Raw genomic sequence first — 16,679 nt, forward strand, 5'->3', positions numbered from 1 at the left:
GCATACCGCATGGGAACAAGGGTTTAAAATGCACATCTGTTTTCTGGATCTACTTACAGTAAACTGTGGCCCTGTGGTGAAAGCATCAGGAAACGGGTTCATTGTATCAACCGGGAATGTTTTTATCTTCAAAAGAGAGAAAGACAAGGGGGTTACCTTCAGATTAGAAAACAAAGTTTTGCAATCTTTGGCAGAGCACCTTTAAAATGGAACTGAAGTATTCAGGGGTGCCCCCGCAGAGCCTTCCTCACTCGTGTAAGGGCACATACAAAGGGTCCCTCAGGAGTATGAGCTGGTGGTTGTATCTGTGCCTGGAGTTGAACTGTAGGACAGGCCTCAGCAGGGATGACAGCCTGGAGTCTCGTGTTCCTAGAGCGCCCCCGCTCTTGCCTCGCCCTGGAGCTTCCTTCAGCGGGATCTGCTTGGCCTTCCGGGCCTGACTCATAAAAAACCACAATCAAGGTGGATAATGAGGGAGTCAGAGCTGCCTGGGGTGGCTTCTGATGACTTCTCCATAGCTGTGGGAATGGCCTAGAGGCTGCTGAGAGATCACATCCTGGGACACGGTCTCTCACAGCAGGCAGGGTACAAGGAAGCTGGGCTCATTAAGCTAGAAAGTATTCCCTGTCTAATCACTTCAGTTACTGGACTCCCTGTATGCTTTGGCCAGTAGAAGGAGACCTCAGGGAAACCCGTGGAAGCATGGGAGAATCCTGCCCCCACGGCCTTTGGGAACAGATGGCTTGATGCACAAAGATGCCCAGTGCTGGGAGTACCTGTAGTACCGAGCTAGTCTGAAAAAGGCCAGATGAACAGCTGATCAGGTAGTGGTGGTGAAAACGACTCTTGAATTCCACGTCTTTCCCTTTGGTCATTTTGTCTTTGGCCTCCTGAAGGCCTTGGGAAATGGGAGGGCTTATTTTTTCAAACTGGCCTAGGGTATGTCATCAGGCCCAGGAACCAGATGACTCTGACACCAGCTTTGTGCACAATTCCTGGGGGACAGAAACTGTCTGCACACCTGCTGGTGAATGCATACTGTACTACCCGCCAGCAGAGGGCTGCAGGCAAGACACCAAGGCCACCACTGCCCAGGGGCAGCCGGCTTTGTGTGTCTCGAGGTCTTGCCTGTGGACACTGGGATAGCTACTCGATGGTCTTCAGTGGCTCCAATGGGAGGGTGAGGCAGGGATGAGTAAGAACACATTAGCTCAGACCCAAATCAGCCAAGCTTTCCCAAATGGGTAAAGCAGGTCTCCCCCATGTGGGGATGACAATATCCTTGCCGTGTGTACTGAGATGTCCAGCCCAAGCCTGCTCCCCTTCCCCCAAATTTCTTTGGTCTCTTTACACATCTCAAAATTGCCAGAATAGGCCTGAAATTGCCTTTTTGACTCAGATGAGAGAAGGACTCTTGGGGTGAAGTCTTGGGGTACATTCTCCTCTTGTTGCCTATTGAGTCAGCATGGTGCTCTGAGACCAATATCCTAGCGGAAAGTAACAGTCAGATAAGACTCTCAGATCATCATGAAGCAGAGAGGGAAAGTGGTTTATTTATTTACTTATTTTTTGAGACGGAGTCTCACTCTGTCGCCCAGGCTGGAGTGCAGTGGTGCAATCTCAGCTCACTGCAACCTCCGCCCCCCAGGTTCAAGTGATTCTCTTGCCTCAGCCTTCTGAGTAGCTAGGATTACAGGCACGTGCCACAATGCCCAGCTAACTTTTGTATTTTTAATAGAGTTGGGGTTTAACATGTTGGCCAGGCTGGACTCAAACTCCTGACCTCAGGTGATCTGCCTGCCTCAGCCTCCCAAGGTGCTGGGATTACAGGTGTGAGCCACTGTGCCCTGCCAGAAAGAGGTTTATTATTGCTATTAAAGAAAGGTGAAAGTTAGCAATCTCAAAGAATTATTTTATACCTGCTGTAAATTAGAAAAATATATTTCAACAATTACACCCTGTGTTGCTAAGGCTGTGGAGAAAAGCAAAGTCACTCTCTTCTGATGGCACTATCTGTTAGCACAACCACTTTAGAAACGGGGCAAAAGCCAAAGTCACCATATTTAATCCAGTAGGGTCTAGCCTACGAAAATAAAATTCCTGATGCAAAAAGCTATATGTGTTCTCCCGAATAATGACAAACTGGGAACAAAGCGCACGTCCTGCAGTAAAGAATGTGTTAGATAAATGGTAGACCATTCACTTGATGTAATACAAATAGTCATATAATGTGGTAACAAGAACAAGATAGAAACAACATAGCAGCATTAAGTGAAAAGAGAAAAACAGGAGAGAATATGGTTACTATGATTTAACTATGTAAAATTATGAATGATATGAATAAATAGAAGGAAATATGTAAAAATGACAAAAAATCATGCTAAATTGGGATGACAGGTAATTTTGTTCACATTGTCAGGTAGCACTCCTATTACATCATTAGCTTGATAAATAGCAGAAGAAGACAAGTTTAAAGAAGTTTTATTTTCAATAGAAATGCAACTTAAGAGTCCATCTGGTGAGTACCAAAGCATATATTTCTCTCTGGGGAAAGCATCTATGCCCATCAAAATTCTAGGAAAACAGACTCTTCTTGATTCTTGAGGCCTAGAGGCGAAGGGGGCTCCATAGCTGCATGTTCCAAACTGACCAGGGCCAGCTGGACTCCAAATCTTCCATCCATCTGGAGTGAGGGCACCTGTCGATGGGCTCTGCCCGAGATCTGGGGCTTCTGCACGCCCACCCAGGCTTCCACCTCGCCTGGTGGCTCCTGCCCACCTCACCTCTCCTGGCCAGGCCCCTCTCCCTGCCAGGGTACCTACCAGCCTCGTTTTGATTGGAGGGTACATGCAAACTCCAGTGGTCTCTTCCTTCATGGGGAGAGAGAGTGGAGGAGAACAGCGAGAGTGGGCACAGTGGGGGTTGCTGGCGGGCTCTGCCTGCTCACGAGGAGAGGAGAGAAGGGGAGGAGGAGGTGGCAAGAGAGGGGGAGGAGGAAGAGGAGATAGGGGAAGGGAAAGGAGAGAAAGACAGCACAGTGCAAGACAGATCTGGCAACTCCAGACTGTTCTCAAGCCAGCCTCACCCACAGCCTACTTCCAGGCTCTGGCCAACTGGCTTCTGGTCCCACCCTCCACCCTCTCTCTCAGCCTTCTTTTCTCCTTTCTGTCTTTCATCTGTTGTCTCCATCATCTGAGCAGATGACACACCAAGACCCCATTCCCAGGCCTGGTAGGTAGAGGCTATCTCCTGTGCCAACTGCACATGACAGGTAGTGGCTTCTCGACTCACGGTTGAGGGTTCTGAAGCATTGCCCAGGCCAAGCCAGAAAGATAGCCAGGATGACTTAGTGATGTGAGCCATGGACGAAATGAGGAGTGGCCACACACTTGAAGCATTTGCCTTCCATGCTCAGTGCCCTCCTGCACTCTGCTGAACAAGGGCACACACTGTGGTATGCAAGTGAGTGGATATCAACAGAGGGCACCAGGAAAGAAATATATCATGGGGAGAAACATATAGTTTAATTTCTCTTTTTTTTTTTTTTTGAGACTCACTCTGTCACCCAGCTTGGAGTGCAGTGTGATGATCTCAGCTCACTGCAACCTTTGCCTCTCAGGTTCAAGTGATTCTCCTGCCTCAGCCCCTCAAGTAGCTGGGACTACAGGCATGCACCACCATGCCCAGCTAATTTTGTATTTTTAATGGAGATGGGGTTTCACCATATTGACCAGGCTGGTCTCAAACTCTTGACCTCAAGTGATCCACCTGCCTTGGCCTCCCAAAGTGTTGGGATACAGGTGTGAGCCACCATGCCATATTTTTTAAGAGACAGGGTCTTGCTCTGTCACCCAGGCTGGAGTGCAGTCGTGTGATCATAGCTCATGGCAGCCTTAAAATCCTGGGCTCAAGCGATCCTCCTGCCTCAGCCTCCTGAGTAGCTGGGACTACAGTATGTGCCACCACGCCTGGCTAATATTTTAATTTTTCTTTTTTATAGAGGTGAGGTCCCACTATGTTGCCCAGGCTGGTCTTGAACTCCCAGCCTCAAGAGATTCCCCAGGTCCTCGGCCTCCCAAAGTACTGGGATTACAGGCATGATCCATTGTGCCCAGCTGTAACATATAGTTTAGGATTTCATATGTCTTGGCTCTTTGTTATCTGTGTTCAGAAAACAAACTGACCCTGACCCATGACGAGATGCATGGGCCCAGCCGTGGCATCTCGTTTGACACTGGGACACCCTGCTACTTAGCTGGAAAATACCAAACATTGTGAAAAAAGTGCCACATCCTTTGGGATACACAGGGTTCTCCACCTTATCCTTGAATAGCACCATGCGCCCAGCAGAGGTCCAACAGCTTGTACTGGTGAGGATGAGGTTGGAGGACAGAGGATGCTTGATGTTAGGAGAGGGAACCACGGACAGGGTTATTTTGGGTTTCAGGGAGGGACCTTTTGCTCCAGAGAACAAATATACACGTCTTTTAGCTCAAGAGAGTTTCCTTAAATAGTTGATATCATCCTGCTGTGAAGAATAAAATACAGCCCCTGGGTAAGTTTCATAGAAAAATGATCAAGAAAATTGCCAGCCTCTTTTCTGTCTCCAAAGTGATCTATCTCTGTCCTCTTTACAATTGTGCAGTCCTGGACAATTTCCAAAGGGCTTTTTACAACTATTATCTCACAATGGTCTTCACGATGGCCTGTTTTACTATTCAAATTTGGGAGATGTAGAAATTGCATTTGCAAAGTCTAAGTTCATGGTTCATTTTGTTGACTGTTTCTAAATCTAGTTTTTAGTCAGGTAAATCCATCTGAGTCACCTGCAGTTAACTTTTACCAGACTATTTAAAACCCTCCTGCTGCTCTCTATGGACCTCAGGGTATATCCTGCGGAAACCTGTCTCCCCGCTGCCCTCAGGAACAGTTCCCACTACTGCCCCAGGGCATCCATACTCCAACCAGAAACAACCACATCAGGGGCCCCAGGCCACTGGGTCTTTTCTTCTCTGATGACAGCAGGCACGCAATGGGTATTTTTTGAAGAAAATAAAAGCTGGCACAAATGACCGAGAAACATGGCCACACTGCCTAGAAGCCAAAATGTGTCCTGGCCACCAGGGTCCCAACTGAAGAACATAATGAGCGCCTTAAGGGATTGCCCAGCATTTGACTGTCATGGTAAAGAAGTGTTGATCCATCGCACAAGCCTTTCTGACCTTTCTAAATATGCATCTGATTGGATTGAAACAAAAGAACATCCTGGGGCTCCCACGCTCTGGACTGCTGGTAAGTGAGAAGGAAGTAAGATAACACATGGAATCAAAGGCTATTTTGAAATACCACTTAATTTTTTTCTCCTAGTATTTCCTTTCTTCCTTGGGTCTTTTCTGCAGGCAAGCAGCTATATTCTTCCGTACATGCTTGGCTTTTGAGTTCAAAATCTGATTCCTGGGGAAACAGAAAGATTCTCGGCATAGATAAATGATGATGAAAATGTGTAAGGCTTCTTCATCATCCAGATAGGAAAAGAGATGGCTAGTTTGACCATTGGAGAGAAAAGTCAGAGGGAAAGGGAGGAGGAGTAGACTTTAGTGAGTACTGAGCAAAGAGGCCCTGTGCAACTTTCTCCATACACTGAGGCTGGGAAGCAGGGATTGAAGAGCAGCAAGAACCAGCCCTGCCAACACCCTCAGGTAGAGCTGAGGAGATGGCAGGCCCCAGGACAGGATGGCCTCCCAACAGAATGTTGTCCAACAGGTAGAGAGTCACACATCCTGGCAGGACAGTGATCTCCACCCACCCAAAACAGCCACGAAAGAACCAAAGAGAGGCCTAGATGTATCAGTGAACAGATGACATCATGGACTAAATAGATTTCTCTCCACCTCCCTGTGCCCTAGGGAACACAGCTAAAATCACAGAAGGGGCACCCTCATTTGATTTGAGATTCAGCTTCAGCCCTGCTGGTATAACTAAGTTCAAAATAAAAGTAAGTTATTGCACCAGATGGAAACTCCCTTCTAACACCCAACGCAGGGCCTGTTCCAATGCCCTACACAGCCTTCCTCTGGCCAGGGCCCTGTCCTTCCTGACACATGAACTTTTGACTAACATGTCATGGCCCAGAAGGGATCTGGGTGCTAATTGGCTCTGCTTTGCAGTTGGGTGAGTGGTTCATGAAGCATGGGGATCAGAGAGGGACGAGCCCCAAAGAGAAAGAGTCAAGAACACAGAAAGCATAGGTGTTCATGGTCTGTGTTACCTGGGGAGGGAAGCTAGCACGGTAGACTTGGAGTAGTGTGCAGGACTCCGCATTCTAGGGTCAACATCACTAACCCATTAATGTACCCTCCCCCAACTCCCCTCGCTCAATCAAAGCCAATGCCCCCAAGCACCTGCTCACATTCACACCCTAAAGAAAATACCAACTGGAGAGCAGGTGCTGTCTTGACTCACTTGCCTCCTTCCCTTCTCACCCACGTATTCCACCTCTTGCAACCCAGGCAGAAATTCAGATCTGTTTACGAACTCTGATACAGAATCGGAAATGGAAAGACGTGAAGCTGCAAAAGTTCTATGGCTTAAGATTGCTAAATTGAGCTACCTAATAAAAGAGTTGGGGATTAGAGCAGAAAAGGTTTGGGAAAAGGAGGGGGAAGAAAGCTACAAAAGCGAAGTTGGAAAGAGTGTTTCTTTGTGGAGAGTTTGGGAATGAAAGTCCCTGGAGTCAAGCAGGAATGTAAGAGAATAAAAGAAAAGGCAAAAAGAGATCAAGATGTGCTACAGGAGGTGTTAATTTAATATTCTTTAATGATTTTTTGAGAGATGCCTGTTCCAGATTGAACCTTTTTATTACTCTGGGCCCTTTGGACTGTGCTTCTTTGAAAACCACTCTACACAGAGACTGGCAACAAGTATCAAGAGTGATAAAAGTGATAAGGTTTACACTAGTTCTTTTCCTTTTTAATTTTTTTTTTTTGGAGATGGAGTTTCGCTCTTGTTGCCCTGGCTGGAAATGCAATGGCGCGATCTCGGCTCACTGCAACCTCTGCCTCTAGGGGTCAAGCGATTCTCCTGCCTCAGCCTCCCAAGTAGCTGGGATTACAGATGTGTGCCACCATGCCCGGCTAATTTTTGTATTATTAGTAGAGATGGGGTTTCACCATGTTGGCCAGGCTGGTCTTGAACTCCTGACCTCAGGTGATCCACCCGCCTTTGCCTCCTAGAGTGCTGGGATTAAAGGAATAATATCACCATGCCTGGCTTTTTCTATTCTTTTCTTTTTTTTTTTTTTTTTGAGATGGACTCTTGCTTTGTTGCCCAGGCTGGAATGCGGTAGCGTGACCCTGGCTCACTGCAACCTCCACCTCCCGGGTTCAAACGATTCTCCTGCCTTAGCCTTCTGTGTAGCTGGGATTACAGGCACACACTACCACTCCCGGCTGGGTTACGCAGGTTCTGATAGTGTCTTGGTGGAATGTTGCTGAATGAAGGCAAGATCTCCAGTTCCCTGTTGGTCCAGCACTGGGCCTAGGGACCAGGATAGTGGTGGGGCCTCAGGAGTCTCATCCAGTAGGAGGCAGGGGGCTAGAGATAGGCTGTAAGCTTGGGAAATGACTACACGGAGAAAGTATTCACCAAGGAGGGGTAATTCACTGCCTGTGTGATGGGTAGCACATGGGAAGTTCTGACATTCATGCCTGTAAAGGGCTGCTTCCTCTTCAGCGGGAAATGCTGATGGGAAGGCCCAGAGAGAGCAGCCACAGGCAAAGGGCGCAGGGCTGGCAGCAAAATAACCATAGCTCATCCAGGCTGAGTCTCTTAGACCAAGGTACCTGAGCACTTCCCTTCCTCATGCTCCACTCAGTAACTCTGAGGACCAAACCTGGGCTGACAGCTTGGAGATGGTCCCAGGACTGTCCCACAGCCCAGGCTGAGACCAGGGCATCTGACCCGCTTTAAGGGAGGGGACTGGCTAACAGGGAAGGAGACAGACACATCCTGGATTGGGCCATCTGCCAATGGAATGGCAGCCCAGGGTCTAGGTTCTAGAACTGGCTTTGATACACACTTGCTATGTGACTTGGGACAAGTCCCAAGGCCCCTGTCTGGGCCTTGGTTTTCCCATCTATATGTGAAGGACTGAATGAGATGGTCCCAAGGCATTGTTCCAGCTGATAGGCTAGGGCCAGTTAGTTGAGGAAGCCCTGGTCACAAGTCAGGCATGGGGGTTACCTTCACCTCCCTCTACTTCTGGCTCCTTCCTCCCATGGATAAGGAAGCCTATCTGCAGCCCTCATCCACAGCGTCCAAGACACTGACTTGTGGAGGCAGTCCCAGTCCCCTGAGATAGAGACCTCTCCATCACCCTACCAACAGGTGGGAGGGCTGCTGCTTGCATTTCTGATGCTGGGGGAAGGAGATGGAGGGAAGAGGACCAAAGGGAGAAACAGACGGCTGGAGTCCCCTCTTCCCCTCTAGGACCCTTTGGCGCTCATGGAAACAGGATTCTGGAACAAAGTAAGGTCAAGGCCCATGGTACCAAGGAAAGCCCAAAATGGAGGAAGCTCTTGCCAAAAAGCTAGATGCCCAGGATACCTTCTCCCTGAGGCTTGCGTACATGCACTCATGCCTCAAAGGATGCTTTATCCTGAGGATACACATTCACTGCAAACTTCAGCTGTGAAGTGATGTCTGTGTCTCAGTGCAGTGCAAGGACCTCAGTTGTCCCATGCCTGAGCAGTGAAATGGGCCCATACCCATTCCATAGCTAAGTTGGAGGTACCCTGAGATGTGAGCAGCATGTCTTGGGGAGAGAGAATGAGCTTCCTGTTACTGAAGGGGTACAAGCAGAGGCTGGACAGTCATTTGGCAGGCATTGCCCCTCAGATCACGGCATCTCCAATTCCCTACCAGATGCTGCTTCCTTTCTAATCTCAGCCTGTTTGGTTCAAACAAAGAAAAGACCATTTACATCTATAAGTAATTAAATCTACAAGCTGGACCTGCAACACAATGATCTCTAAGGGAATCTCATCACTCTTGTCAAAGCCACCATGTATTTTTTTTGGAAATTGACCCTAATTCTCAGACCCACTAGGCCCTTTACTTGTCCCCTGAAAAGGGTTTCTCACCTGCAGGAGTCCCACAAGGGCTGCCATTCCTAAGGGGAGACCTGTATGCAGAGGATGGAAGATGGCAGGAGGTGCGAGGGGCCTGGAAAGCTGGGATGTGGCCTTGAGCCAGTGCTTCAGACCAGATGGATCATCGGAAGCAACAGCAAGAGATTCCCCATGGGTGGGCATGCAGGGCGCAGTCCAGGAAGCCAAGAAGCCGAGACCAAAACACCGAGGAGCCCTATAACACTCGAAGTGCGGTAGACAGGCACGGGCAGGACCCCCACAACTACCCTCGGAGCAAAGGGAGCACCCCTTCCTCCCTCAAGGGCTCTAGAGATGGAGGGACCCACGGTGCCTGACCCCTGGATGAGAGCTGATCCCTGAGCCTCCAGGAGGAGAAGGAAGAGGCTCCTCAACAGCAGTGCCCACCTCTGTCCATCCGTCCCACTGCCAAGATGTTTCTATGGTCTGTGGCTTTTCTGGTTTTAGCAAAATAGGAAGTTTACCAGAGGAGTGGCTTCTGTGAAATCCATCAGAAGATCACCCGGCTCCAGGGTAAAGGCACCTCCTCGGTCAGAGGGGCTCTAGGGAGACAGACAAACACCCCTGGTTAGAGACGGCACTGCATTGATGATAAAGTTCACCAGAAAAGACAGGCAGAGGTTCCCAGCCTCTCCTCTACACTGATCTCATTAGCAATGACAATCCCCTTGTATTTCCCTCACCAAGTAGTGTACAAAATGTTGAGACTGAACCCCAATTTTTTCATAGGTAGAAGTAGGCATGGTGTGGGGAGCTGTCCCTTTCAGAGCTGCAGGCAGCTTTTCTGAAGTGCTCTTAGTGCTCTTCAACTGGTCTTTTGGGGAAAAAACACTTGAAAGAGTCCTCTGAATGTATAAAGAGAGAGCAAAGACTTTGTCCTAGATTAAGAAGATCAAATCCAGGGTCCTCCAGGAGCTAAACTGATCCGCACACTAACAGCAATGATCTCCATGGCAGTTGATGGCACGTGGATTACGTTGCTTGCTTTTGGAAAACGTTTTGTCCTCCTGCTCTGGGGTCTTAGCTGCATGGATGGCCTCGAGGTCTTTTAAGGGAGAAAAAAGAAGTCCCATCAACGTGGTTCAAGCAAGGCCCCAAGGAGAGAGATGGCCAGGAGAGGGAGCCCTGTGGCCTTTGGTAGGATGCCACTTGCATCCCCTCCACGCCACCCCAACCCCCTTCTGTTTCGTAAATGTTTCGTTCAGCCTGGTTTTAACCACAGTGTGGGATATGTGATAGGAGCCTGGGTCCACACCTGAGACAAAGTTGTACAGGGGGCTCCACACAGTGGAGGATAATCCAGGCTGAGATGCCAAGAGGTGATCTATAGAGAAGCAGAGAACCTCGGTCTTGGCCAGTCGCTGGCTGAGCACTCCAGCCAGGTTTCTGTGCAGAACACTAAGCAGAGATATTTCCAGAGACACCCAGGGAAGGCACCAGGTGAAAGACTGGCCTTGGTAATGCAGGAGGTGGCCCTGGACCATTATTCTTTAGCTGTCACCAGGAATTGTGATCCCTGAAGCTGCAAAAGCCTCAGGCATCCAGTTTGCATGAGCACTTTAACCTCCACTGAACCTGACGCCAGCCAGGGCAAGATAGCAGATCTTATTCCTATTTTTAAGAGGAAGAAACTGAGGCTTGAAGAAATAAAGGTTTTGGAAGTGAGTGCTGTGGCTTATGAATGGAAGAGCTGGGAACAGCCTCTGAAGCTCCGGTCTTGCCTTCAGGGCACCTGCCTCATGCACGCACCTTTTCTCTGTGTAGTTGCATGAACCACTGCAACCTCTGACTTGTATCCACTTGAATAGCAATAGGTTCAACTGTATTTGGACCAATTGCCAAAGAGTATTTGTAGCTAGAGGTCTCTCAAAGAAAACCAAGAGAAATATCTTGTGTAAAGCCTTTGTCATAGCCCATTCACATCTCAGGCAATTTCCTGAAATTTCAAACCAGCAAATGGGATACTATTTCCTATTTTCAAACTACTAACACCAGCTATATGACATAAGGAAAGGGATGGGGACACTTCTATGTTTTTGCTCCTCCAAACTGTTCACTATGGTTGAGGGGGAATCATTTCTCTCTTTCTATCTTTACAGTGGACTAATAGCTTATTATAGAGATGAGATTCTAAATGAAAACTGCCATCAAAAATCTCTTCATTGCAATTAAAGTACAATGAACCTGATTTTTTATTTCACTCATTCTCTCGCAAATGGTTGGCTTGTATTTTGGGATCAAGTTATATAAAAACATGTTCTGGTTGTTGCTGTTGTTTTATGAGTATACACAATTGATTATGCAAAATTTAAATACATGCACCAGATGCTACTCAGTAAATTGATACTGAATTCCCAGCAAGTGTGGCTGCTTGCCAGGGCTTTCCACCCCCCAATACCTTGGCCCCGGGGGACAGCAGGCCTTTGCCTTCTAACTTGTGAGGCGAGCTGACATTCTGGACCTTGGGGGACGGCAGCGGCACGGAGACTTGTGTGGCGGCAGTTGTGATATTTGTGGTTGTAGCTGTGGTCACTCCCACTGCCTCGGCCAGGTCTGGAGGGAGGTCGTCTTCATCACTGCGGTTACTAAAAGCACATGAAGCTCTGCTCATTACAATAATAAACAGGCTGTGAGGAGTGGACGGATGATGGGCAGCGGTGGGAAGACCAGGGATGGGGATTGGGGGTTCCCAAACAGATGTCCACCAGATACCCAGCTTGCAGGTCCAATACTCTGACTTTTTTGCCAAAACAAATTGGGGTGAATTTTCTGTCATTTGCCAGGGTGTTGTTTTGTTTTGTTTTGGTGGTAAAATATACACAATACAATATTTATCATTTTAATTGCTTATAAATATACAATTCAGTGGCATTAAATGCATTCACAATATTGTGCAACCATTGCCACTATCTGTCCCCAAAACTTTTTCATCAGTGACAACAGAAACTCCATATTGATATGAACAATAACTCCCCAAGCCCCTCCCTGCAGCCTCTGGTAACATCAGTTCCACTTTCTGTCCCAATGAATTTGCCTATTCTAGGAACGTCACATAAGTGGAATCACACACTCTATGTTCCTCTGTGTCTGGCTTATTTCAGTCACCATAATATTTTTAAGGTCCATCCATATTGTAGCATATATCAAAATTTCGTTTCTTTTTATAATATAAAAATTCCATTATATGGATACACCACATTCTGTTTATCCATTCATCTGTTGATGGACACTTGGCTTGTTCCCACTCTTTTGGCTATTATAAATCATGCTGCTGTGAACATGGGTGTACAAACATCTGTTTGACTCTCTGCTTTCAGGGTGGTGCCGGGGACTCCAGGCACACTGTCCCTAAGGATCTGCCGTGTAGAGCTTCTGGAGTCACAGGGGTTGTGATTTAGAATGATGGCTGAGCTCAAGAGTGTGTAGATACAAGACCCATGACAGGTAGGCACCAGTGCAGCTTGTGCAGATCACTGGTAAGGCCTCAGCCCAGCACGGGGCCATGTGGAACATGAGGCCGTGAGACACAGCTGCAGTGTGGATGGGATTGACCGAGGGGTCCCTGAGAGGTTTTAGATTATTCTGTGTATGGAGAAGCCTCAAGGGAAGGACTTAGGGCTCATTACTAAAAAGGGGGAGAGGTGAGAATTGAATAAGTACATGGAAAAACTAATAATACACCAAGTATTTGGATTCACATAGATGACGTAGGTCAGATGGGTTACATGTTCATTCACCCACTTAATTTTCACACCGACCCTATTACCATCTCCATTTTTCAGAGAATCAGATGATATTTAGCAGCTGATTGTGAAATTATTTGTTCAAGTTCGCATAGCTAGTTAAGTGGAGGAGCGGAGTTAAAATTTCTTTTTACCTCATTTAAAAAATGATCACCTCAATAGCATAGTTATTATTATTTAGTTTTATATAAAAGGCCATTTAAAAACCATAGCTCATTTTTCACAGAAGGGAGTCAACTGATACTGCCTAAAATTGAAAAAGACTCCAAATTCATCACGGTTTTTATCTTTTGTCTTAGTTTAGATCTTATGGCCAAGAAGAATATCTAAAATTCAGCAAGTCTTCCAATTTTACCTGTTTCTAAGGTAAATTCATGATAAAGTCACAAAACAACAGTTTAATAAGTAAAATTTTACATACAGAATGATTTTTTGCTTTGAAGTTGTTTCTTTTTTAACAATATATAAGCATAGAAACTTGTCTAATGCAACAGTCATCAACTATGAACCCTGGTTATTTTTGATTCTGGGAAATTGGCTACTTTTCTCTTCTGTCTTGCCTATTTACTTTTTTTTCCTTTCTTTAAATATTTTAATCAACTTATAAATATTTTATTATGTAATTAAAAAATTTAAAATATGAAACGCTTCACAAATCTGCATGTTCACCTTGCACAGGCGGGCCACGCTATTCTTCTCTGTATGGGTCCAATTTTAGTATATGTGCTGCCAAAGTGAGCACTATTGAATTTTTTTTAGACTTTTACACTACGTTTAAATAAACAGTGAAGTTATATTTCTGGAAAAAAATAAAATAGCTCATGATTTTCTAAACATACTAGCTGGTATCAATAAAAAATGACACTTTTGGCTGGGCACAGAGGGTAATGGCTGTAATCCCAGCACTCTGGGGGGCCAAGGCAGGCGATTGCTTGAGCACAGGAGTCTGAGACCAGCCTGGGCAACGTGGTCTGGTCTTGTCTCTACAAAAAATACAAAAATTAGCCAGACATGGTGGCACACACCTGTAGTCTCAGCTTCTCAGAAGGCTGAGGGGGTGGGAGGATCACCTGAGCTGAATCACCTGAGGCTGCAGTGGGCTGTGATTGACCACTGCGCTCCAGCTTGGGCAACAGAGTGAGGCCTTGTCTCCAAAAAAAAAAAAAAAGACCTTTTCGCCTGCCTTAAACTCTCTGTAGAGCCCCTCTACTTCTCCCTTCTCACTGCATGCAGCAGCCACATTTTCCCTCCTTGTCATATTTCCAGGAAATAATGTGGCTGAGATTTTTGTTTGTATCTTTAAAAGCAGTGGTTTGAAGACTTGTTCACAGCACTTGAATGTTACAATGCTTTTGGTGGAGCAACCTAAAATCTGACTACACCTTATTCCAGCCTAGGAACTAGAAATATTACAACAGCCAAAAGGGCGATGTGTGCACACAAATCTGTATCTCAAAAATGATGATGCAAAAAATATTTTCCAGAAAATCATAGATCTGAGTTTTCCCATTTATATTCCTTGATCACATGCCAACTTTATCAATATCAAAGAGTTAAAGAGATGGGCAAAGGCCAGGTGCGGTGGCTCATGCCTGTAATCCCAGCACTTTGGGAGGCTGAAGCGGGCGGATCACCTGAGGTCAGGAGTTCGAGACCAACCTGGCCAACATGGTGAACCCCCGTCTCTACTAAAAATACAAAAATTAGCTGGGCATGGTGGCATACGCCTGTAATCTCAGCTACTCGGCAGGCTGAGGCAGGAGAATCACTTGAACCTAGGGGGCGGAGGCTGCAGTGAGCTAAGACTGCTCCATTGCACTCCAGCCTGGGTGACAGAGTGAGACTCCACCTCAAAAAAATAAAATAATAATAATAATAAAAAGATGGGCAAATGAATGGTAACCAGTGTCAAGGATTCGAGAACTCTTTATGGGACAATAACACTGGGAAAATCTCATCCATGAATGTTGCTATTTTCTACTAATGGGGAAAATGCTGCCATTGTTTGATTTTCAAAGCAGAATACTTTGGGGCAGCTTAAGAAATACACATGTAAAGTTCAAGGTTTGAAAAAGAGTGTCCTTAAAAGAGCCAGTATGATTAGCTGGGCATGGTGGCATGCGCCTGTAGTCCCAGCTACTTGGGAGGCTGAGGCCGGAGAATCGCTTGAACCCAGGAAGCAAAGGTTGCAGTGAGGCGAGATTGTGCCACTGCACTCCAGCCTGGGCGACAGAGTGAGACTCTGTATCAAAAAAAAAAAAAAAAGTGAGTTTGGTGAGTTAGTGAAATTTCCTTTCCTTCCAGGTTATATATCAGCCAGTCATTGTTTCAAACATGATTACATCTCTCAAATGAGTGATAGTAACATTTTGAGTTTCAAAATGTAAATGGAATGGCAAGTTCTGCCAGCTTTATCCTCCAGGGAAGCAAACTGTTGTGGCTTAATTGTCCCCCAGAGATCATTAGGGCTGTTAATTATTTGAACTTTACTCATTTTGGCTTTCCTAGGAAATGCAGCTGACCAGAAGTTTCTATGAAGGATAATGAGGTGGGATATATCTCCCTTAATATCCCCCATACATGCCTCTTTTCCTTTTCACAGGTACAAATGGCAGACCTGAGATGGCTGTTAATTGCATCCAGAATCCCGTTTCCTGTCCTACATTTTGCATTCTGGGTACCCCCTAAACTCCATCTTTCCTCAGAAGCTTCCAGGTCCTAGAGAAGAAAGAAAGGGGATCTCATCCTACGGCCAGGGTATTGGGGCTTTACCCACATTCTCTCATGTTAAGCCCCACAAAACTCCTCAGAGGCAGGTATTATCTCATCCATTTTACAGAGGAAGGAAGAGAGGATCAAAGAGTCATTTTTCCAAGAGCTTACAGCTGTAAACTAGCCAGGGGCCTGACAGAAGCCTTTCCAACTCCAAAGCCCCCATGCTTTCCATTCGTCCAGAGATCCCCCTGCAGTTACTCTCTGACCAATGACACATCTAGGCACAGTACCCATGCCATAGCGAAGGTCAAGAAATGGGAACTACAAGCCGGGCGCGGTGGCTCATGCCTGTAATCCTAGCACTTTGGGAGGCCGGGGGCGGGGGGGGCGGTGGATCACTTGAGGTCAGGAGTTCGAAACCAGCCTGGCCAACATGGTGAAACCCTGTCTCTACTAAAAATACAAAAAAATTAGCTGGGCGTGGTGGCGGGCACCTGTAATCTCAACTACTTGGGAGGCTGAGGCAGGAGAATTGCTTGAACCCGGGAGGTGGAGGTTGCAGTGAGCCAAGATTGTGCCACTGCACTCCAGCCTGGGTGACAGAGTGACAGAGCAAAGCTCTGTCTCACAAAAAAAAAAAAAAAAAAAAAAAAGGGAACTGCCATTGTGATCAGTACTACAACTATTACTAGTACTCACCACCCTGATTACAGCAGTTATCTTTCTGCTTTGGATTATAATTATTTGTGACTCTTGTCTTTCCCTTCAGTAAAGTGTAAGTCTTTGGATGGGAATTGTCAAAGTCACTTTACTATTCCCCAACGATGCCTAGAACAGTCAGGTGCACATGCGCCCTGGTGATTCTGGGACACTTTGGGAAATGGCTCCTCCTACAGGGGTCAAAGCTCAGTGATTAGCTTTGGTTCTGTTAACAGACGGGGCTGCCTTTTCATGGATATGCCGTGGAAAGCGGCTTCTGATGTGGGTTGCAATGATCCCCGTCCTAGTATTCATGCCCCTGTGTAATCTCTCCCCTTGAGTGTGGGCTGGACAT

General features: G+C 46.7%; 1 protein-coding gene and 1 non-coding gene across 4 annotated transcripts in view; both read right to left on the bottom strand.

Annotated features, from left to right (window-relative positions):
* EPB41L4B (erythrocyte membrane protein band 4.1 like 4B) overlaps window positions 1–16,679 on the bottom strand; it is a 150,805-nt gene that overhangs the window by 12,668 nt on the left and 121,458 nt on the right. The window contains exons 21-24 of one of the 3 annotated variants that reach the window (XM_024252799.3): window positions 11,566–11,743; window positions 9,632–9,709; window positions 2,823–2,939; window positions 58–126 (exon numbers count right to left, since the gene is read on the bottom strand). In XM_024252799.3, coding sequence (XP_024108567.2) covers window positions 58–126; window positions 2,823–2,939; window positions 9,632–9,709; window positions 11,566–11,743 — 442 coding nt within the window. Of the gene's footprint in view, window positions 1–57; window positions 127–2,822; window positions 2,940–9,631; window positions 9,710–11,565; window positions 11,753–16,679 lie in introns of all 3 variants that reach the window. The other 2 variants (XM_054520416.2, XM_054520417.2) reach the window with 2 other exon arrangements.
* On the bottom strand, window positions 13,544–13,652 carry LOC112135002 (U6 spliceosomal RNA). The gene has a single exon (XR_002916325.1). It is a non-coding gene; the product is annotated as a U6 spliceosomal RNA (small nuclear RNA).

Source organism: Pongo abelii, chromosome 13 (assembly GCF_028885655.2).
Source record: "Pongo abelii isolate AG06213 chromosome 13, NHGRI_mPonAbe1-v2.0_pri, whole genome shotgun sequence".
Classification (NCBI taxonomy): domain Eukaryota; kingdom Metazoa; phylum Chordata; class Mammalia; order Primates; family Hominidae; genus Pongo; species Pongo abelii.